The sequence below is a fragment of the Medicago truncatula genome, chromosome 3, assembly GCF_003473485.1.
Source record: "Medicago truncatula cultivar Jemalong A17 chromosome 3, MtrunA17r5.0-ANR, whole genome shotgun sequence".
In the NCBI taxonomy this organism is placed as follows: domain Eukaryota; kingdom Viridiplantae; phylum Streptophyta; class Magnoliopsida; order Fabales; family Fabaceae; genus Medicago; species Medicago truncatula.
In genome coordinates this window covers 42,873,613-42,896,567 of record NC_053044.1, presented here as the reverse complement: position 1 = coordinate 42,896,567, position 22,955 = coordinate 42,873,613, and the positions used below count along the sequence as shown (strand labels likewise).

The 22,955-nt window shown below is 33.2% G+C and overlaps 3 protein-coding genes across 3 annotated transcripts; 1 reads left to right on the top strand and 2 right to left on the bottom strand.

The window, feature by feature from the left end:
* Nucleotides 1-1,205: 1,205 nt before the first annotated feature.
* On the bottom strand, nucleotides 1,206-7,397 carry LOC11415013 (uncharacterized). The gene is made up of 13 exons (XM_003601886.4): nucleotides 7,101-7,397; nucleotides 6,948-7,008; nucleotides 5,185-5,327; nucleotides 4,523-4,624; nucleotides 4,284-4,334; nucleotides 4,106-4,197; nucleotides 3,932-4,013; nucleotides 3,730-3,822; nucleotides 3,542-3,606; nucleotides 2,799-2,811; nucleotides 2,635-2,715; nucleotides 1,706-1,814; nucleotides 1,206-1,630 (listed from the first exon to the last, which is right to left on the bottom strand). The coding sequence occupies exons 1-13, from the start codon at nucleotides 7,290-7,292 to the stop codon at nucleotides 1,530-1,532; spliced, it is 1,185 nt and encodes a 394-aa protein (XP_003601934.2). The 5' UTR covers nucleotides 7,293-7,397; the 3' UTR covers nucleotides 1,206-1,529.
* A 433-nt stretch (nucleotides 7,398-7,830) lies between these two features.
* Nucleotides 7,831-11,991, bottom strand: LOC11427790 (uncharacterized). The gene is made up of 3 exons (XM_003601884.4): nucleotides 11,282-11,991; nucleotides 8,598-8,708; nucleotides 7,831-8,303 (listed from the first exon to the last, which is right to left on the bottom strand). Exons 1-3 carry the CDS (start codon nucleotides 11,861-11,863, stop codon nucleotides 8,202-8,204), a joined length of 795 nt encoding a protein of 264 aa, XP_003601932.2. The 5' UTR covers nucleotides 11,864-11,991; the 3' UTR covers nucleotides 7,831-8,201.
* A 2,418-nt stretch (nucleotides 11,992-14,409) lies between these two features.
* LOC11417615 (ras-related protein Rab11A) lies at nucleotides 14,410-17,941 on the top strand. The gene is made up of 2 exons (XM_003601883.4): nucleotides 14,410-14,815; nucleotides 17,200-17,941. Exons 1-2 carry the CDS (start codon nucleotides 14,586-14,588, stop codon nucleotides 17,636-17,638), a joined length of 669 nt encoding a protein of 222 aa, XP_003601931.1. The 5' UTR covers nucleotides 14,410-14,585; the 3' UTR covers nucleotides 17,639-17,941.
* Nucleotides 17,942-22,955: the final 5,014 nt, after the last annotated feature.

The window sequence follows — 22,955 nt, the reverse complement described above, 5'->3', positions numbered from 1 at the left end:
TTGGATTTTTGGTGAGACACAATGGTTATTGAACAGAGCGATTTTTGGGTAGGAATCAGGACAAATGAGAAGAGTCAAGAAAATGAGATGAAAGAAAAAATGCAGAATGAAAGAGATTTTTTTGTCTAGTTGAAGCTCTCGATAGAAAATGGGTTCTCCGTTGGAGAAAATGAGTATCTCAATTTAGGAATTCGGTAAATCATAAACCCTAAATCCCATAATTTGAAGAAATATAATGATAACTATAAAAATTGTTTAATTGGTAATTTTGTGAGCCAAAAGAATTTCATTAACAGATGTCCACGAGTCACGGTGTATTTTTGTTAGCCAATTACGCAAGGAGTTAACGGCAGGGACCAAAAGTGTTATATAAAATATATTGAAAACTAAACTTTTGATAATTTTTTTTTTTTTTTGAGAAGTGAATAATTTTTTTTATAGGATATAAAAAAATTATGAATTTTATACAGACGAAAAATATATTTAACCATTCTTTTTCTTGTGCCCAAAGAAGAAGTCTTAGGTTTGTGTCTATAGAGGCACTTCTCTGGGTGTCCAATATTCTAGTGGTGCAAAACATATTATAGAACCAGTTGTCTGTAAAAAAATCTGAATCATTCAATATATAACCATTATATGAATGGATAGATTGACCATTTGACCACAATAGAAAAATTAAGTCATTTGCCCAAGGTAAAAGCAAACAATAAGCTAGAGAACAAAACTGCACTGGGAACAGCATCTCTTCGTCTGATATTAACACAATATGCAAGCAATGTAAGTTGCACGGATATGGCGCTTGAAATTTATACAGGGTTGAAGCCCATTTTGCAGGAGTTCCTCAGCTGCATATTACATTAATGCAACTTGTTCCTCTACTAGGTTCAAACTGATCAGCTTCCAAGCGACATTCATACTACTATTGAGTTCAGCTTGATACAGACTACACTATTCAAATTAATATTTGACTTGTAGTCCCTTCGGGGAGGTCTGATAAAATTGGAACGATGCACAGAATATTTGATTTGTAGAAAACTGTATTAGCAAAAATAAATTTCCCATGCAATTACTAATCTTCCATGAGTTGATAAATAATGAATTGGTCTCCCTATAACTTTGTTTGAGTAATTTAGATCAATTTTATAAATATTTGAATTTGCATGAATTAGGTAAATATATGTATCAAATTCATGCGCCATTCCTAGTCTTCACAATCTACCATGGATTAATATTTATATAAAAAATCTATGTTTGATGCCAGCAGAAGAAAACCAATATTCCAAATACACATTTCTGAATTTGCAATTGACTATAAAAACTATATGAAAATTGTCATGAATGTCTTGACCAATCATAATTGGATTGGAAACGGTCTCACTTTCATTGTTTCACTGGCCATTGCACAGTTAATATTTGATTTTTCTTTCCCAATTCAATTCCAGCCCTCTATCATCGGCATATGGCCAAGACAGTTGAAATGAAAGTGCTAAAATTGATACGGTTACCTCTGACACAGATCAAGTTTATATTTAAGAAGTATCTGATTTCAAGTTTGATCTATACAATTCCTCATCTTGAATCACGGTTGGAATACACCACGTACCAAGAGGGTGCTCTGATACCTTTCCACCTGCACAATTTGGCGGAGTACAGTTTAAGGTCTAATCATACTACTGAAATGCCTTAACTGAATCTAACAAATTACCTTCTTTAGTGGCTTCTGCACATCTTTTCTGGTAGCTCAGAGATAACTTCGGTTCCAGTAATTCCAGTAGATTTGTGTACTTACTTTCAGCCTCAGTAATGCACTTTGCCTGAAATTGAAAATTTGACATAATAATATCTTAAAGATGCTACATTAACAGATATTATATAGTTACTATATTTTGATGAATTTTAATAGAGGAATAAAACAAAGTGATCCATGTAGGCAAATAAGTAATATTTTGCAATTGTGCAAAACTTTCGCAAACATTAAACTGTAAATTTTCCTTCTTTCTCAGGATAGGTGACAAATGCCAGGAGGCCTCTAACAAGAATAGTGTTATTGCAAGATTCAATATGTACATGATGGGTGGGGTGGAAGGAGTAGTGATAAATTTGAAAATCTTAGATAAACGGTCATAATTTGCGTAAAACAAACAGAAGTAAAATATTGTTTTTATTTCGCCTTTTAGTTCAACAATCCAATAAGAAAGATGAAAGCTGAAAAATATTGGACGTCTATAACACTTTGACTGCAAATAAACAAATAAAAGAAGATACGATTTTATGAGATATGTTTGCACAGACTCTTGCACATTTTTATAACAATTTGTTTTTCGATGAAAAATATCACACCGGTCTCACTAAATGATTTGGCCCATTCAATGGTGGGAACTACTAGCAAAAATCATCTAATATAGTAGGAGTGCTTTGAAAAGAGAGCTTTAAAGACTGTTTTGCTATCACTTTCACTTATCTGATTTTAATAAAAGGTAGATATCAATCTCCCCACTAATAAAAAGTAGCATGGTTCAATTGATTCTTTTGAAATTGTAACCAGAAATATACCAGCTGACCAACAGATTTCGAGAGAACATGAGACAGCCCACATGTAAATTAGATACACCACTTGTAACCAGTTTGACATACCAACATAGAAGGGGCAGTTGAAGCTCCATATATTCTGATAAACATGCGCAAAACGTTGAAATTATTTTCTAAAACATCATCCTGCAAGACAGCTTTTAGTCAAATTAAGATTCAGACAACATTTTGACCGCTGGCGGTTGCAAAATTTGGATCATTGAACTCACCTCATAGTCATACCTGCAAATTTTTCACAACCAAACAATTATGTTGAATGAAATTACAAAACTGAAATATGCTACAGTAAAAGTGAAATCTATATATGTTTGTTTAGTTACAGAAATGAAACTGAGAAGCAAAGAAGAAACGGCAGAATTAAGGATGAGTTTTGTTTTAATTGAAATGTACGGGAAGCAACTTTCAAAAGTTACAGGACAAAGAAATGATGTTGGACAACTACATATAAAAAAGTGGGGATTCTAATAAACTTTCCTGGGGGAGTTGAAGAGTTGAACCAGTGACCTCCATATCACTCCAACCTCTATGTTCCACAACCAAACCACCTTATCGCTCCACTATAAACTTTCTTGCATTGGATGTTGGAATTATCTTTTTAATACAAATTAATTTTATATATTTATTATTGTCAGTTTGGTAAATGTCTTTATTACTCCAAGAGTAGAAAGCACAGCTTTCGAAATAAAAGAATGCAAAACATAAGTAATTGTTATAAATTATAATGCAACCATTTATTTACTTCTGAATGTATTCTTTGAATTAAAAAAGGACAGAAAAAAAGTTTAACACATAATTGCTGATGAATTTACCGAACACCTAAGCTTTGAAATATTATTAAAAAATAGGCACCATGATAGAAGCAACTCCAAAATTCTACTCACATATGAATTTGTGCATGAGATATCAAGGTATTCACTATTCAGCACCATCTGAAACAAAAAATAGTACTTACAGATCATCAGAAACTTCCACCAAGAACTCTGAAATTGAAAGGAACTCCATATGCAACTCCTCGGCCTTCAAACCAGATTCAGAAGAATAGAATTATCCTCATGATGACATATATTTAGCTAATAATTTTTATGTCGGTTTATACAGAAATTTATGTTGCCGTCATTTTTTTGCTTATTATCCGTGTACCTTAGCTCCTTGCAGTTGATAGAGAAGAAGATTCAGCACTCGATAATCAAAAGACTTTAAATGAATAGCCTTCATCACATCATCAATAAGAATCTGAGTAGCAAATTAATCATTAGATTTCAAACAAGGAACATTGAGAAGGATTTCACTCTTTGTATACATTCTCTGAAGAGAATGAAAAGAGTACATGAACTATGTATACCTCTTCTTCGTTTATCAGTGCATGACAGAGCTTTCTTTCAAGGGCCCAATACTCTTCCCCGTGTCTAAGTTCTTCGGTTATCCTTAGCTCAAGAAGTAAAAAGAACAAAGGACCAAATTAAGCTCAGCCTGACTTACTCCCAAGAAAGGTATGGTAATGAATTCAGAATAATACCTTTCAGTCAAAAGACCCCTTTGTTCAAAAATAGTCACAAGTGGTCCAAATGGGTCAGTTGAGAAACAAGAAACTAAATCTTGTGTTGCTTTCTACATGCAAATTAAAATTATATAAGTTGAAATTTATTATTACTTAAAAAATGAAGATTTGAATAACTTTAAATGTGATCAATCACCTCATCTTTCCTTCTTGGTGTTTGCAGCAAATTCTCGTTCATTTTATCCAACTGCATGATAACAGCTACAAATTGTCAGCAGAACTAGGAACTTTTGCATATTTCATACTTACTGTTAAAGTACATTTGTTGAACTGTAGGATAGTAAGATAGAATTATGAACAAAGTTTTTCTTAAAAGTGATGCTTTTAAGCCAAAAAATTGGCCCACGCCACCCATCACCTAAATGCATCATGTACCTGATAAATATAGCTCTCTGTGAATGAAAGAATAGGTAAGAATTTGAAGATCGATTGTGGCTTGCTTACATCCAATCCATGAAACATAAAATATGATCTGCACTGAAAAAAAGTTCACGTCAACATTGGAATCACAAAGCAAATTTCAGGTGGCTAAGCACATCTGTTAAATTGTATCAAGCCTTCTACCAAACTACTCTTGTTTTAATTTTCTGTAGAAAGAAGCAAGCAAATGGAACTTTATTTATCCATTAATCAATATGATAGATACGGTAGTTAGACAGGGATTCTTAGGATACCAATCAAGTTTATTTCCGGGTTCCAAGATTTCCACATTGCTTTCTTTAATCTTTGACTAAGCATCCTCACCACCGTAGTTGTGATAGACATACTATTGGGCCGAAGATGGTGGTTAGGTAAATCCCCCTCCCCCTCCTCTAGAAAGATAACTGTAGGTTTCAAACCTCAAAATTTGCAAGTAAATTTTGTTGGGGGATCACAGCCCACATCCACTGTGACCAACCACTTTTAGGCTGTCACAGACTTACAGCTATGATATGCAACTACTAGCACATTTTTTCCCAATTAATCACCAAGTGATGAGTATTATAGCAGAATATCTTGAGCATATCAAAGAAAATACTCTTGAAATATATACTTACAAAATCCTCAAGGGTAGAATTTGCCTTTTGCATGGAATCCAGCCCAATCATGGCTATGTTTTCATTATAACCATGCAATAAATTATTATCTTTCATCTGACTGCAACTATGCAATGCGTTTCCATCAAGATTTTGTTCGAAACCTAAGGAAAGTAAAAAATCAGGAAATTAATAACAAGCAACAAACATAAGAATGAAAACCATGAAATGTAATATTTAACTATTGATATGTGCAATGGTAAAGACAGCAGTTGACGGCATATGATTCCCGCCCCCACCATGAACATATTTTCAATACTCCTCCTTAGGAGTTAGGACAGTATTCCTCTTCATTATATCTTGCAGTTTTTTTTCTCGTTTCCCTAAAAAATGGTTTTAAATCAGGAATAACCAACTATGCATGCCAGGTGTTGGTATTTCATATTTGAGTCAAAGACAGACATTCTACAGTAGCACAGAAAAATTTCTCCCCACCACACATAGTTACAAATTGTTGTACCTACTATCCTTCCAGTTCCAGGAAGTTGGGAGAGATAAAAAAGAAAGTATTACCATATCTCAGCAAAAAAAGGACCTGGATAATACCTACAATAGTTACATCTATTTGGTCTAAGGATACTGTGGAATGGTGGAGAAAGGGAAAAGCAAGAGTACACGTGTGTTTGTTTCAAGATATACATAAATATACTCGCGAACACGAGTTTGAGAATGTACATTTCCATGAGCAATACAAGCTCTAAGAATATTCCTAGGCGTTATTGATTTCCAAGATTGTATTTTACCCATGTTTCCCCACCTTTTATCCAAATCTTAAAGGGTGGAAATCTTACATTCTCATATGACTAGAAGTCATTTTAAAACTAAACCATTTATAACTTTCAATTTCCACCTCATTCTACCACATGTTCTCTGTTTTGTAACCAAATAAATTTTAAAATCATTATAAAACTAGTAAGTACTTACTAAAAATATTTGTGAATAATATTCTCGAGAACATCGTTCCTGAGAATAAGAATCTCCGTATTCAAACAACCTCCCTCTTAGTTTTATTTATTTGATTTGAAATTATTAATATACCAGGTAAATGGTAATTACATCAATGTCAAAGTTCCTCCTTCTAATCGAAAGGTTTTTTATAGGTAAATAATACTTGTAAGTTGTTAGTAAGTTGTGTTAGTAGTCAGGTCCAAGTTCAACCACTTGAGCTACACCTTGGGGGACTAGAAGACACTATTAAAAGGAGGAGAAAATGAGGGATTTCTATACGATCCTTCAAAACTCTCGTACATTTTCATAAGCATTCCAAAGTCGTCCCAATATAAGATGATGTTAAACAAACAAAGAAAACTCATTAGCTTCATCTTTTACTCCCATCCCTTCTTTTTACTTTTCTATAACTTCTTCTCCACACCTATCCAATTTCAACATCAAAACATACATTTAAACGATTCTAAGGGCAGGCTTGGATTGACTTAATGGAACTTATCTCTGGAATATGTTTCGTGAGACATTTTGAGAGAACTTATGATAACAGCTATTAACATGTTCATAAACTATTTTCAGCTTACTTTATCTTTAGCTATAGAACTAGCTCATATGTAAATGCTTATCATAATAAGCACTTAAGCCATAAGCTGCAAATAAGCTGTTTATCCAAATTTCGATAAAAAAAAGTTGTTTATCCAAACCGAGCCTAAATGTTCGCTTAAATAGCAAATAAGCATAAATTAACGAGCGACTACAAAATTAAAAAATGAAATTACCATTGCTCTCTTGTTCTGCAACAACGTATTGATACGCATCCTCAACAAACGGAGAAGAAAGCTGCAAACAAAATCTCGAATCGATTATCAAACGCTGTAATCAAAATTCAAAACAGGACGCAAATACATTGAGGGAGTGATCAAGTTACTGACCCTAGGCATAAGCTCGGAAATTAAGCAGCATTTGACGTCGATGGCGAGGTCACCGCAAGGTTCTAACAGAAAGAGCATGAAATTAGCTAGGAAGCGGTTACAGTGATGATCGGAGTTTGAAACTGAAACGCCGTGAGAATCCATGAATGAAACCATGCGTTGTACTTTCTCCAGTTTCCGTAGCTCTTCCATTTTCGTTTACCCTCACACAACCACCGCAACGTTTGTTAAGTTGCCCAAATATGTGCAAAAATTGATACCAGTATGGTTCAGTCTTTTTCTCCAATAACTGCTTCTGTATAAAAATGTTGTTTAATTTTATTTTTGTTAAGACTTTTGAAAATGTTTCTTTTTTTTTAATTTATGTGGATGCAAATATCTTTGCAACTCATAATTAAAATTAAATTTTAGTAGTTGAAAGAGTATTTTGATAGTTAATTAAAAATCATCAAATTAATTGCTTCTTTGAGGAGGTATTCATCATAATAAAATCATTTCTTAAAAACTAGTTAGATTTTTTCCATATAATTAAATTTTTGATTATTAATTCTATCTAATGAAGCAAAAAAGGGGCTCAGCTTATAATAATTCTTGTAAAAAAGTAATAATTCTCCATATGCATGCAAAATTATTAGTATTTACCACTGTAGTAGAAGTGCCCAAACAAAACAATGTACTATAGTAGAAGGTTAGTTGAATAAGATGTGTTATGCAATTCCATCAGAGAGGATTGAAAATTAGTGTAAACGGGGCTCATATTATTGGCAATAGGTGTCAGCCACACAACATGAGTTTTTAGAATGAATTTTGAAGCTGAAATTTACAAAACTTGACTCAGAAGCCAATGCGTAAAGAACCAATTGATACTGTCCTAACCAATTGTTACTAGTAATTTCTCCTAACCTATATCCACAGCAAACATTATGAACTCAGGGAGAAAAAAAATTAGTTATCAACAATTCAATGTACACAGAAAGAAAGAATATGGCACCAAGATTTGCCACTTAGAAATTTCATGAATTTTCCACCCTTGACTCAACCCAAGCTTCAGATTGGGTAGTCTTCCACATGCTTTACTTCCTCCTCAGCTGAATTTGTAGTTTATAATGTATCTTGCTCTCCACGAGTTTGGAATTGGTTTTCCCACAGCTTACCAGACTTCCCAAGTGAGAGAATCAGATCAAGTTGTTTTTGCTGTTGTTCCTGCACGAATGTACGGATACAATCATGTCAAATTTGATGGTTTCTTTGACTCTTTTTTCATCCCGGACCAAGAAATAATACATTTGCAAGAATACTTTAGCAAGCAAAATGGCCACGAAATATATTAAGAGAGAGCCACATTACACATATAACACTACTATGAGTAATTGAATACACTGGCAGCATAAGCTAAGTAAACAACAATAGCTGTATTAAATCACTACAAATTTCATTCAGTTCTAAATACTATGAGATGTGCAGAGGTTAAATGACCTGTTTTGGAGGGATGATTACCTGCATTGCGAGTAAAACTTTTTGAATTTCACGAAGCTCCTTCTCCAATATTTCAGATTGCATTGCTAGAGCTCTTGTAGCCTCAGAGTTCTTCTGTGCCGGAGCCGCAGACTTCAAGAAACAGAGAAAGAATTAGAACTTCATTATATGTATAGGCATACTTTTTATCCATTACTATGCTAATAAGTAATTATTAGAAGTCTTTAACTATCAATCAGTCACTAAAATAAAATGAGAGCAAATAAACCGTGCAGATTGTGAGTATTTCTATGGCTAATCAGCACAATATAGTAAGTCTACTTTGAAAAAATATAATGGTATACCGTATACATACATTTACTTGATTCTGCTTACTTCTTTAACCAATTAAATGTGTCACGTTACTCAGTATACTAGTATTTTAGAAGGAGTTGTGTTGCTAATTAGTAGAGACAAATGAGTGGGAAGAAGTAAAAAAAAGGAAAAAGTTGAAATCAAAAGAGAAAATTGTACCAATATAATGTAAAACAAGAGGTGAAGATTTAGGCTATGTTTGGATTGATGGAGAGTGGTGGAATGGAATGGAATGGAGTGGGATAAAACCATATTCCATTGTTTGGTTTTGCAAAAAAAGAATGGAATGGAATGGAGTGTGATGGAACTCATTCCATCCAATACCACCCATTAAACCAAATTTTCATTCCCCCCAATTTGGGGTGTATCCAATGGAATGGAATACATAAATAATATAATGACAACTATGCCCCTGCCTTTTCCATTTCATCAACTAATGTTCCACCTTTCGTCGTTTTTTTTTCTTCTTCTGTTCACTGCCTTCTTTCTTCTTGCCTTTCCCATACTTCATACTACTTCCCCATTTTGTTTCCGACATGTTTACTTACTACCGCAGAGAAATTGACTGGTAAATTACTATGCAACAATTGCAAATCATGTAAGAATCATTATTATGCACCGCATAATTATCTTCAATTATAACTAATTAGTATTATACGTTTTTTTTGCCGTTTATGCTTATTATGAACATGTATTGACTTGTTTATTCTAACTAATCAGTACTGAACCTTTTTTTCAATTACCCATATTTATTATGTACTTGTTTATTAGGGTGTTACTTGATGCCAAAATAAACATATATTGATTACACATTAATATTTTTAAACTAAAGGGTAAAATTGGAATAAAAAAGTTATAACATGTTCCGTTCCGTTCACTTTTCAAACAATGGAGTGGGAAATTAGTTTCATTCCGTCTTGAAATATCCAAACAATGGAATGAAATTTTTATTCCATGTCGTTCCATTCTATCCCGTCCCATTCCGCTCCATTCCATTCCGCTCCGTTAGTTTTAGATTATCCAAACAGAACCTTAAGTTTCATAATCATTTACGCACTAATTTTATCTCTAACTAATACATATCACTTTTATATATATACAAAAAAATTGCACATGAATAGAAGAAAAACAAAAAAACAATTTGCACTACTAAAGTCTTTTTGGATAACAAAATTATGTGTATGAAAAAATATATGTTATGAAATATCAATCATATAAGTAAAGCTCATTATCTTGAAACTTCAAAGGCTTGCTATAGTGTTAAAAAGACAGATCTTGAATCCGAGAGAATCCAGGTTCAAATTCCGCTAGTGCCTTTAGAGGAAGGTAACCTTTGTAAGTGTTCTTTAAATCCAAAAGTCTTTCCTACCTTGAACTGGGGCACCATCCCTCACCCTAAAATTTTTGTAACCGAAAAAAAAAGCTTGAAAGATAGTTTATATGTGCAATTACGTGAAAGGATATTTTGTTTATAAAAAACATAGAAACATTGTGGATTTTTTTTTAAAGAAAACCCTTTACAAATAACATTGGGTCCAAATCCAAAGTTATTTTTTTATACTCCACAAGTGCTTCTCAACATGTTCGCACGTTTTTAAATCATTTTGCACTTTAAACTATCTTTGTTTTTCCAATTTTATAATGTTCACACTAATTTTTAAATTTTTGTGGTGCTCCCGGACTTTGCATATATTATGCATTGTCTTTATCAACAGAATTAAGTTTATGGGCCACTAATTTCTAAATTTATTGAAACTTATAATGAAACGGAAGGATTTTCAAAAATAAAAATAGCCAAATTTCAAGTTTCATAAAATTCTAAAAAATTAATTTTTGCAGTTTGAATAACTGAGTTAAGACCACAAAATATGAGAAAAATAGGCATGAAATCTTTTTACCTCAATGAATACCTCTTAAAAAATAATTCAATATATTTTTTCAATATATTTTTTAGTAATCGATTATTCAGTTAAACAAAATTCATACTTTCTTTCTTACCAAAAAAAAAAAATTCATACTTTCTTTCATTTTTAATTAATTTCTCCAATTATACATATAGTAAATATGTAATAAATAAATAATCACCAAAATACCCCCCTTCTATCGAAAAAAAAATCACCAACATACCCCCAAAAAAATCACAAAAATATTAATTATTTTTTAATATCGATATGGATTTATTCTACTTTACTAGTATACTATTAAAAAAAAGTTGTAGTAGTTAAATTAATTTTTACAAAAAATCATAAATATTAATATTCATATTTCAGTGAATGTGGAAATCAAATTGCAGCGTTACCATATCTTTGAGTTTCACAAGAACCTAACAAGAAGAGAACAAGGACTGTTACCTGAGTGATGTGATCCTTCAAAGCGTAGCAACTACCACGAATCCTTTTCCCCAATTTCTCAGCATGCCTCGACAAAATTCTAATAACTCTCACATGGCTCCTCAATTCTTTCTCCAATTTCTCAATCCTCTCCACCAATCCACCTTTCATATTCTCTTTACTGATTCTCCTCCATTGCCGCGTCCGAATCCATGCACCAACTACAACACCAGTCACCAGTGTCAAAACGCCCCATACAACACTGATTCTGTTACCACTCACATTCAACAACCAATTCTTTGATCCATTTCCCACCAAAACTAGCGATACAATCGCAGATGAAATCAAGCATGATAATTCCATCGCTGAAAGAAGAGAGTCGAAATTGAGATTGCTGCTGATGACACGTTTCTGCATATCACCTTTGGATTTGATGGCTTTGAGATGAAACGGGTGGATATTTCGTGTTGTGAAGGATCTGAAGTGGTGAAGTCCGAAGGAGTTGAGTTTCGGAGTTTGGTTTGGAGTTGGAAAGAAGGTGGTGGGAGCAGTGGTGGTGAAGGAGAGAGAATGTGGGAGGAGGCGGTGAGAAGAGAGAGTCATTGTTGAAAACCGTTTTCTGTTAGGTAGAGTTTGTTATGATTTGAGTGGAAAGTGAGAGTGTAGCATCGTGGTAGTTTTTTTGAGTATTTATTGGTGGCTTTGGGTAGCTGGAAGAAGCAATGGCAATGAAAAATATGATGGAAATCGGGACTTACATACCAACAATGGCTGTTGACCGCTTTTAAACAAGGCTAAAATATGGTTTTAGTCCCTGCAAATATGCCTCGTTTTGGTTTTAGTCCCTGGTAAAAAAAAAATTTGTTTTTGGTCCCTGCAAAATTTTTTGTTTTTGAAAATAGTCCCTGACCCCACTTTTGTGATGATTTGCATATGTGGCACATTATAACTGAACCAATTTTGTAGTTTTTGGTCCCTGCAAAATATTTTATTTTTAAAAAAGGTCCCTGCAAAATTTTTTGTTTTTGAAAATAGTCCCTTCATTTTTTGTTTTTGAAAATAGTCCCTGAAGGGACTATTTTCAAAAACAAAATATTTTGCAGGGACCAAAAACAAATTTTTTTTTACCAGGGACTAAAACCAAAACGAGACATATTTGCAGGGACTAAAACCATATTTTAGCCTTTAAACAATGCCGGAATAGTTTGGTTAAATGTAAAAATGAGATTGTAAGATACAGTATAGTCGAAATACACAAATTGCCCTTAATGATATGATATTACGGCATTATGACTAAAAATAAATGCTAAAGAGTGTCCTTGAAACATCAGTTAAGACTAAGAGGATAAAAATAGAAATATTGTATTGAAAAATGGTGAAAAATAAAGAATTTAACTTTTTAAAAGTCAGAACATTATTGAATCTGATGTAAATATAAAGGATAACCCAAACAAATGTTAGTCAATCATAAAAAAAGTAGTTAGTTCGAAACGGTAGATCGATTATAGAAGCAACTATTCGTCTTTATTTATAGTAGGAGTTTCAAGAGAAATGAGTGAAATCTCGTCGAAGTCATTGAGAGATTTTCACCGTAATCAACAAATTACTCTTTGATCGTCATCATTTTACGATTGTTTACAAAGGGGTGATGTGCATGTGTGGTGACCGTGCAATTTATAGTGTATTCCATTCTTAATGTGTATTGGCCCAATTCAAAAAATGTGTAAAAAAAAAAAATGCCCTCCAATACTCACTCTTATAAATCAGGAGTATTAAGAAAAATTGTTTGAGTAATAAATTTGTCTAAAAAATATATAATGCGCTTGCCTCATTGTCACACCACCTCTACACTCCAAAGGTGTGGTCGTTGTTTGTTGTTTCTGGTTTGTGCTTTTACATGCCTATTCCTTCCTCCATTTGTTGTCGTTGTTGGGATTTTGAGAGTTGAGCTGATATGTGATCCTTTAAGGGATAGTTCACCATCGTCTCTACGGTGGTTATAGGTATCGTTCTGTTGGTATCACCATTGTGCTTAATGGTGATATCGTTTTGTGACCTCCTTTAATGTCGTCTTACTTCGTTGGATGTTATGGTTTTCTAGTTTTGTTTATCCTCAAACTTCCCATGCATTTGGCTCGTTGATGTTGTTGGTGTGCCCGGTTCGTGTTCCTTCTCTTTAATTCTTTGACTGTTTTTCATAATGTTGAGATCTGCAAATTTTAAGCTAAAATTATGAAAATTCAAGTTTATAAATTATTCACAAATTTAAGGATAGTTAACACAAATTTGGATTTAAAAGGTAATAAAACTGTGTGTAGAAAATTTTTATATGACACAAACAGACCTTTTTTTACAAGGACTAAAAATGAAACTTGTTTTATTTACATGAATAAAAAACTTATTTATCTTTATTTTTTTGATATTTAAACTTATTTTTAACTATCATATAAACAATCATCTGTTAAGAAGATATTTATTTAAAGATCTTCACTGACCCACTTAAGTTGATATGGTGATATATTACTCGGAAACATAAACTCTGTTCCTTTTAAAGTCTTTCAATTTTAATGATATCAATTTTGACGAGTTAGTTCATATAAAATTTTACTCCCTCCGTCCCTTATTAGATGACCTAGTTGATTCTGACACATATACCAATACATATTTTTTATCTGTAATATTTTTAATTATCTATTTTAAAAAATTATGAAAATTTAATATTTTGAAAATATCTATCAAGAAGAATCCAACAACATCTTATATAATATAATTTATCTTTGTAGTATAAAAATAAGGTCAAAGTATGTCAAGTCAAAAATATACATTGTCAAACGTGTCATCTAATAAGGGATGGAGAGAATAATAGATTTTGCTAAACACTTGTTAAATATTAAAATGGTTTTTCTATCAATAAAAATTTATTTTCATATTAAAAAATGAAAATATTGATAACTTTTACGCGGAAAAAGTTATTTTTTTAATATTTCAATATCCAAATTCTTAAGATAAAATTTTTACTTAAAATTTTTTTTATCAAATTTTTACTTAAGATAAAATTGTTTATTAGGTGCCCTTGGCGGTGGGATGGGTCCGAGCTAAAAACAAAAAGAAAAAACTACTACTAATCTATTGTTTCCTCCGGTTTCAACTTTCAACCTTCTTGGGACCCCACCAACCAATAATCACCCGCAACTTGTCATGAATCACTTTTTGACATTAACACCACTCCATTTTTCAAACCAAATTCAAACCCGCTAATTAAACTAATCAATTAACCCCCATTCCACATTCAAAATCGAAAACCAAGAAATCGAAAGCAAGAACAATGGCGAGTGCAGGTTACGGTGATGCAAACCAGAAGATAGACTACGTCTTCAAGGTAGTTCTAATCGGTGATTCCGCTGTCGGAAAATCTCAGATACTAGCTCGGTTTGCAAGAAACGACTTTAGCATGGACTCAAAAGCTACAATTGGTGTTGAGTTTCAAACTCGTACTTTGGTTATTGAACATAAGAGTGTTAAGGCTCAGATCTGGGACACTGCTGGCCAAGAACGGTTCTCTTCTTTCTCTGCACTTTTTTCGTTTTGCTATGCTTTTCGTTTTTTCTAGATCTTCTTATTTTTTTTCTTTGATTTTGATTTTAGATTCACTTGTTGAGTTCAATGTTGTAGAGATCTAGTTTCATGTTAGTTGCCAAGTTTATTTATCTGAAGCTAATGATCAAATTAAGTTCAATTTTATTGTTTTGAACTTTAGAGATCAATTTTTTTGAGCAATAAAGCTGAACAAAAAAAAATGAGCTCAACGCCAATTTTTTTTTTTTTATTGAGCAATAAGATTGAGCTCAGACCCTGAGTCAACATCAGTCAAACTAATTCAAGGATACGTTAAATGCATTTGACCATTCTTGAATTAATTTGACTGATGTTTGACTTAATGTTTGTGCTCAATCTTAAATGTCATTGCTGTAACTGATCTTGTTGTTTAATCTTTTTTCCTAGGGTTTCTTTGGGATGAGTTTGAGTGTGTATGAGTGAGGTGTGATTGACGAAGGATTTAAGTAAGAAAAGAAATAAGAGACTAGTACTCAAATTAATCTAGTATGTGAATTGAATAAAAATCTAGTTAGCAGATCTATGAAACTTACAAGGGGATAAAGAATAGTCTATATGAAATTTATCCTAAGTAGAAATATTGCAGTCTGCATGCTCTTTTATCGGCATATTTGAACTTCAGTGGTATCTAAGTAATCATTTTGCACTTTCATAGTCCATATAGTATGCTAATAGTGGTTTGATAACAATAACTTACAGAAACCTTAGCAGTGATTCCTTTGAACTTATGGTAAAATCATCAGGTTTCAAATCAAAATATGGTTTACTCTTGTCCTCCTTCATGTCAAATGCATACTATCACTGCCTGACTTAACTCAGGTGAAATATATTGACTGATTTTAAATGGCCAAATCTGCGAACTTATATAACGAGAGATGCTGTGCCACATTCCAATTCTAAATTTGATATAATTGCCATGTTAGAAATGCTACCAACACACTCTATGTATATGAACAATCATCGAAAATGTGTTATTGCTAGAATTTCTCTTGCAATATATGTGTACTGCAACTTTATGTTTTGCATTTACTTGAATGACATGTGTGGTTGGATTTCATACGTCACAAGGATTAAAACTGATTATTTATAGAGCAATTAGGAAGACATTGATAGGAAATGGATTTGGAAGTTGGGAGAAAATGGGAAGAAAAACATAAATTTTATGGAGAGTGATCCTACTCTGCAGTCTGTATCGCTGAATTGATAAGATGTAGTTGTAAAGAGAAGAAGGAATCTAAAATGTACGTTGCTTAAACAAAGCTGGGTCAGAAAGTAAGAAGAACGGGAAGAGAAAGCAATGTGTTTGTTTAGCATCCTCCCAACAGCTAGGAGTTAGTGAGATTTCAGGGTCATGAGTGTATAAAATCAGTGTTTCTTTCACAGCCCATGAATAAATGATTTGGTTCCTCCGAAGTGAGTAATCAGTAAAGTGAGAAAATCAATGGTTGATATTTTAACCACCCATGATTTATCATGCATGTGCATGTATTATAATATCGACCAAATATTTATTTATCAACGGTTGATATTACTCACTTTACTCTCTACAGTGAGTTGCTCACAATAGAGGATCCTGATCCAGCAATAAATTAGAGTCTTGCCTTTCCCTCTAAACACAACTACCGCAAAACTGAATCCCCTATTGTTCTCTCCACTCATCCTTATAACCTACCTCTGCCAATCCTGTGAGAGTGCTATATGGTCTGCTACTAACTAGTTCTAACTGTTAACCAACTCTAACTCCCTTAAGTAACAGATACTTGCTCAGCTGGCCAACACTCACCCATTTCTCCCTACAAGTATTTCCTTTCTGGCTGCGTGCTAACAGACATTGGGAACACATTTTTTCTCAATTATTACTTAGATATCATCAGTGTCCAGTATGCTAGTATCACAGAATCCTTAGTGTACAACTCATGCACCCTGTCAATATGTACAAAAGGTTTACACTTGTGTGTATACTGCAGCACATTTAATTTGAAAATTACCACTCTTTGAAATAAAAATCATCACTCTCTATATCAATTCAGTTCAATCCTTTGAAAACATGTTATTGATAAGTATTTTCAAAATCAGCAATTTTGGCTGATTATTTTTCTGACTGGGGAAAGTTGATTTAGTCTTAAAGTCATTGCCCATGATTTTTTACTCAACCAATGTTCTTCAATCTGGTGTGTTTTGTACTATTTTTTCTACGGTTTATTCGTAACTTTATATCAAGTATACTTCTGGTCATTTCATAATGGCACCAATATTTAAATTACAAGTACATTGAATGTTGATTGCAGTTTTGTCTGATTTTATAAATGGTTCATTCTCTACAGATATAGAGCAGTTACAAGTGCATACTACAGGGGCGCTGTTGGGGCAATGTTGGTTTATGACATTACCAAACGTCCGAGCTTCGATCACATACCTAGATGGTTAGAAGAACTGCGCAACCATGCTGACAAGAATATAGTCATCATTCTTATAGGAAACAAAAGTGATCTTGAGGAGCAGCGTGCAGTACCCACAGAGGATGCAAAAGAATTTGCTGAGAAAGAAGGCTTATTTTTCTTAGAGACCTCTGCGCTGCAAGCAACTAATGTTGAGACGGCCTTCATGACTGTTTTGACAGAAATATTTAACATTGTCAACAAGAAGAACCTGGCTGCTGATGAGAATCAGGGAAATGGCAACTCAGCATCTCTGTCCGGCAAGAAGATTATTGTTCCTGGTCCTGCACAAGAAATCCCTAAGAAGAGCATGTGTTGTCAGTAATCCGGAGTTCATTTATAAAATGTTTAATTTACTAGATTCCATGGTTCTATGTTCGTATGACCAAGTTTTGATGGTTTGGCCATTTCCCGTGTATATTTACATCATTCAAAATTTATGCTTGACTTGTTGATTTAAGACCTGAGATGGAGTCGGAGGTAATTACAAATTGCTTGTGACAAGCGCTACTAATTTCATAGGTAGCCTGATTGGAATTGGAATATTGTTGATTGTAAAATACTTTGTCATACCAAATAGCCTAATATTGAGGTTGATTACTGCTATGGTGTGGCTCTTTACCCCTTATCTAAATAGCCTAATATAGAGCCTGATTACTACTGAATTACTTCGTGATTTTTATTTAAATCAATTTAGTTTTATGGTAAAAGTGTGTGGAAAACATTAAAGTCATGTTTACCACGCACAACCATAAAACTCTCCAAAGTTTCTATCTTTTGAAATGATATTGGCCTTGGGACACAAGATTCCCAATGCATACGTGGAACCGAACACGCTGAAAAATTGGGACGTTTATGCTCACAACATGCATTCTAAAGATTCTTTTAGCTAATGTCGAGTCCATTATATCATCGATAACAGGGGAGATATTCTTCCACCAAGTGCGTCTCTCCTTGAGCCTTGCGCCACCCTACTAGGATCTCACCCATATGTTCGACAATACCTTATACTTCCTCCGTTTCACAATATTAGTCGTTTAAGGTTTTAAACACAACTTAAGAAATGCAATAAATTAGTCAACATACATACTAATTTTACTAAACTAACCTCCCTATTATTTTTTATTATTTAATGTCACATTTACTTAAAGTTCAATTACTGGAAAGATTAAAAGTCACCTTAAGGCATTAGTTACAAAGCTGATATAAATGCAGCCGAGCCAATTCCTTCATCTGCCAAATTAGTTTACATAATCAAAAAATACTTGACAAGTGTTTTTTGTGCATAGCATTAAATGACATAATTTCACACATGGCTCAAGAATAAGATGACTTTTTTAGTCAGATGACAGCAACTTTACCAGTTGCGTCAAAGTTACCCCTCTCCAACTTTATGTACAAATATTGTAAAAAAAATAGGGTCATGTTAACTTGTGTCCTAAGGACATATGTTAAGGAACTCAAAAAGAGCAACTTTGCATTGGAAAACATAATATTTTAACTTTTTAGAAGTTGACTGCACGACTTTTGATACATATGTTTCTATAATGAGTTCTTTAAGATGCGCCCTTGAGGGCATAAGTTAGCATTTGCCAAAAAACTATTGCGCAAGTGCTACAAAGTCATGTTGCATATAAACTCAAACTTGACAGATTGTAATTACTAAAATCAAATCATGCTAATTTCTTGGAAAACAAATATTCACCCGGTTTTGTCTATGAAAAGCAAAGAAGATAACAACCAATATCACTTTCAAAAACAAAGAGTCAAACAAGATGGAATAAGACATAAACACGAGTAGCACTTGAGTGACATAAAGTTGGGTGACATTAGTGACATTGGCCAAGCACAATATCAATGCAAAGTAAAAAAAAAAAAAATTTAATCAAATAAATCTTAATACAATAATCCAGAAATGGTTTATGTATAAAAAGGAGTCATCTAAAATACATTCGAGAGGATAAATATACTCTCATTCCCAAACCCTAGTCGTAGTCAAACAAGATGGAATAAGACAGAAACACATAGTACCAAGACAACGCAAAGTAAAAAAAAGAACAAATTTAATCAAATAAATCTTAATACAATAATCCATAAATGCTTACGTATAAAAAACAAAACAGTCATTTAATATTTATTCGCGAGCATAAATATACTTTCCTTTCCAAACCCTAATTGTTACCCCTTTATTCTTTTTGTTTATCGAAGAGGGGTGAATTTTGACCCAAAATCACCCATCTGAATTGTTTTTCCTTCTTTTCTAATTGAACAAGTGCTTTCCACATGTTTTTCAGTCTTCTTTCGTTTGTTTTTTTGATTTCGTCGTCTCTGCACGACTCTGTTTGTTTTAATTTCTTGTCTTTGTGCAGTGTTTTTGATTTCCCATCTTAGTGTGGTGTTTATTTAATTTAGGTTGAAAGATTAGCTCTGAGCAAGTGCAAATCCAATCAATGACTTTGAAATCGTCAACGTTTCAGATCCGAAGACATGAGTATTCTAGAGACTTGAATATAGTCATTTGTAGGCATATATATTTTGTCGTTTGAATAGCGTTTATTTTTATAAAAAAAGGAGTCATCTAAAGCCAACAAATACAATAAACAGATTTAACTTGATCAGTTTCCCTCAACATTTTCAACAAGTTATATTGCTCTTATTTGACACCATTCTACTTCTCATCTGGACATAAATCTCTTATATTATACAACACTAATAGAGATTAAGTTCGACTCATAAAATAAAAACCACAAATCAAGTCGAATCATAGGGTTGAGTCACAAAATGTCTCAAATACATCCAACTCAAACATGATTTTATATGGTTTTTGATTTGTGTTGGTTCAAAATATGGTTTTTATTTAGTTGGTTCGGCTTTTAATACCTTAGATAATAAACAACAAATAAAGGAAGTACAAAGAAAGGAAGAAAGAAATAAACCGTCGGTTGCATTTCAGTTGTACAAAAGAAGGAAGGAGTAAAGGAAAAACCCTAAACCCTATAACCTTCCAACGATGTCTGATATTCCTTCGGGTTTGTTCACCGAAATCCTCTCCCGCTTACCGGTGCAATCCCTCCTCCAATTCCGATCAACTTCAAAATGAGTTAAATCCTTAATCATTCCCACAACTTCACTTCACCTCAAAAACTACCTCAACTTCAACCTCATCCTTCGCCACAACTGCAATCTCTACCAACTCGATTTCCCTAACCTAACCACCACAATTCCAATCAAATTTCCTTTGTGGGGTGACATCTGTCTCCTTGGTTCATGTAACGGCCTCCTATGCATCTCCTCCAACCTCCACAATATTGGTTTCTGGAACCCTAACATCCGTAATCGTTCCTACATCCTTCACACCATAGGTGATGCCGTTGGTGGCTTCGCTTTCTATCAATTCTATGACGATTACAAGCTTCTCAGAATCTCTCGTTGTTTGGTAATGCATCCACAGCCGTGCACTTTGGCGACACTCTTCAGCTTCAAGACTAGTTCATGGAAAGTACTTCCGGATATACAGTACGTTATTTCGTCACCTGAAACCGTGGGGGTTTGCGTTGAGAATTCTTTTCTGGGTAGGGACTAGGAACAAGTTGTCAAAATCGGGACTTTACTTGCGGTTGAAAGGGAATAGCAAAATCGGGACTCATAAAATCGCAATCAAAATAAATCGAAGGATTTTACTCAAAGATTTTTGTGGAATCGATATAGGAAATTGTAAAATCGCAATCAAAATCGATGGATTTTACCCAAAAAAAATTAATACTAAATATATGTTATAAGTAGTATATAGTCATAAATGACTTAGTTTATAAGAAATCGTAAAATCGCAATCAAAATCGATGGACTTTGTCTATTTTGGGATTCTACTATCGATTTGAGTCGTTGAACGTGAAGAAAGTTGCAAAATCCAGGATTTTAAAATTTAAATCGGGATTTTGACAACGATGACTGGGAATCTCGGTAGGCGTTTAATCCTCGCGTTTAACATAACTCAAGAGATTTTCAATGAGGTTCCTCTTCCTGAAATAGCTACAAGCGAGATTAAATATGTTTCGCTTTTGGGAAAGTGTCTTTGTATTACTGTGAGTTGTAATGGAACTAATAAGTTTGATGTTTGGGTGATGAAAGAATATGGATATAGATATAGTTGGTGTAAATTGTTTACTTTTGTAGGGGAATGGTGTTTCAATTCACCTTTAATGTCTTTGAAGCCTTTATGTTATTCCAGTGATAGAAGTAAAGTTCTGTTGGAAGTAAAATTTAGGGGTGATTTCAAGAGTGATCCTAAGAAGAAGCTGTTTTGGTATTATCTCAAAAGTTATAAAGTTACCTATGTTCCAAGAATTCCTAATTTCATTGAGACTATGATTTATGCTGGAATCCTTCTACCACCTTCATTGCCCAGTTGAAATACCAAAGTAAAAACAAGAGAAGGTATTTGTATAGAGATAAACATATTGTGTCACATATGATGTTTGTATTATGATGTTGAAATAACACAGCTGTTTTTAATTATAGGTTAAAATGAGTCACTGTTCTTGTCCCAAAATTGAAATTTAAAGAAAGCTAAGGAAGTACAAGTGATTTTCTTATGAAACCGGATGCTCAAATTGTCTCTCTTGTGATTGAAAACATGCTTTCTGAAGATTTAGTCATGCTTGCAGGAAAGTGAGAACTTTGCTTTTGAGATAACCTCGAGGATTTTGTTCTTGTTTAATTTTATGAATTTTGGTTTAGACGCTCTTGGTAATTCTTATGGATTTTTCTTGTATGGATTCTTGATAATGTTCTTGATAATTCTTATGGATTCTTATATATTATGGATTTTTCTTGTATGAATTCTTGACAATGCTCATGGATTCTTATGGATTTGATAATTCTTATTCTTACGGATCTTTAGTAGAAATGATAAAAGCTATTTTGGCTGCAAAGATTTTTGACATAGGCATGTGAAGCTTGAGCATCATATCACCATCAATTTAAATGTCAATATTGAAAATGGTCGATCTAGAAAATCTGTGTTTGTGAACTCTAAAATGAGGCAATCATGTAGACTTGTCTAGATGCAGCAATCTATTTTTGGTTTTTTATTTTCATTTTTAGTATTTGAAGAAATTAATATTGCATGTTTAAAGGAGCGACTGCCGTAGGTTTTAATTCTTCTTAAATCAATGATCATTCAATTCTTTCAGTAGTTTGTTCGAAAAGTTATAGCCGCTATATAACCAACAATGAGTAATGTGGAGTTTGTTTCTCTTATTTCTGTGGGGAAGCAATAAAGATACAACATGGCTTCTAGTTTATTCTCCTTTTTACATTGCTTGTATCGCTGTTTCTTGTTAAAAGGTGACCATCTAATGGAAAATGCTCATTGATACCATAAAATGCCTTTATGCTCTTAATAATTGCTTCATCTTTGAAGAAGACAACAGGGTCAACGCCTCTCCATTTGCCTTGGTAATTCTTATGGATTTTTCTTGTATGGATTCTTGATAATTCTTATGGATTTTTCTTGTATGAGTTCTTGACAATGCTCATGGATTCTTATGGATTTATGTGTATCTGATAATCCTTATTCTTACGGATCTAGATCTTTAGTAGAAATGATAAAAGCTATTTTGGCTGCAAAGATTTTTGGCATA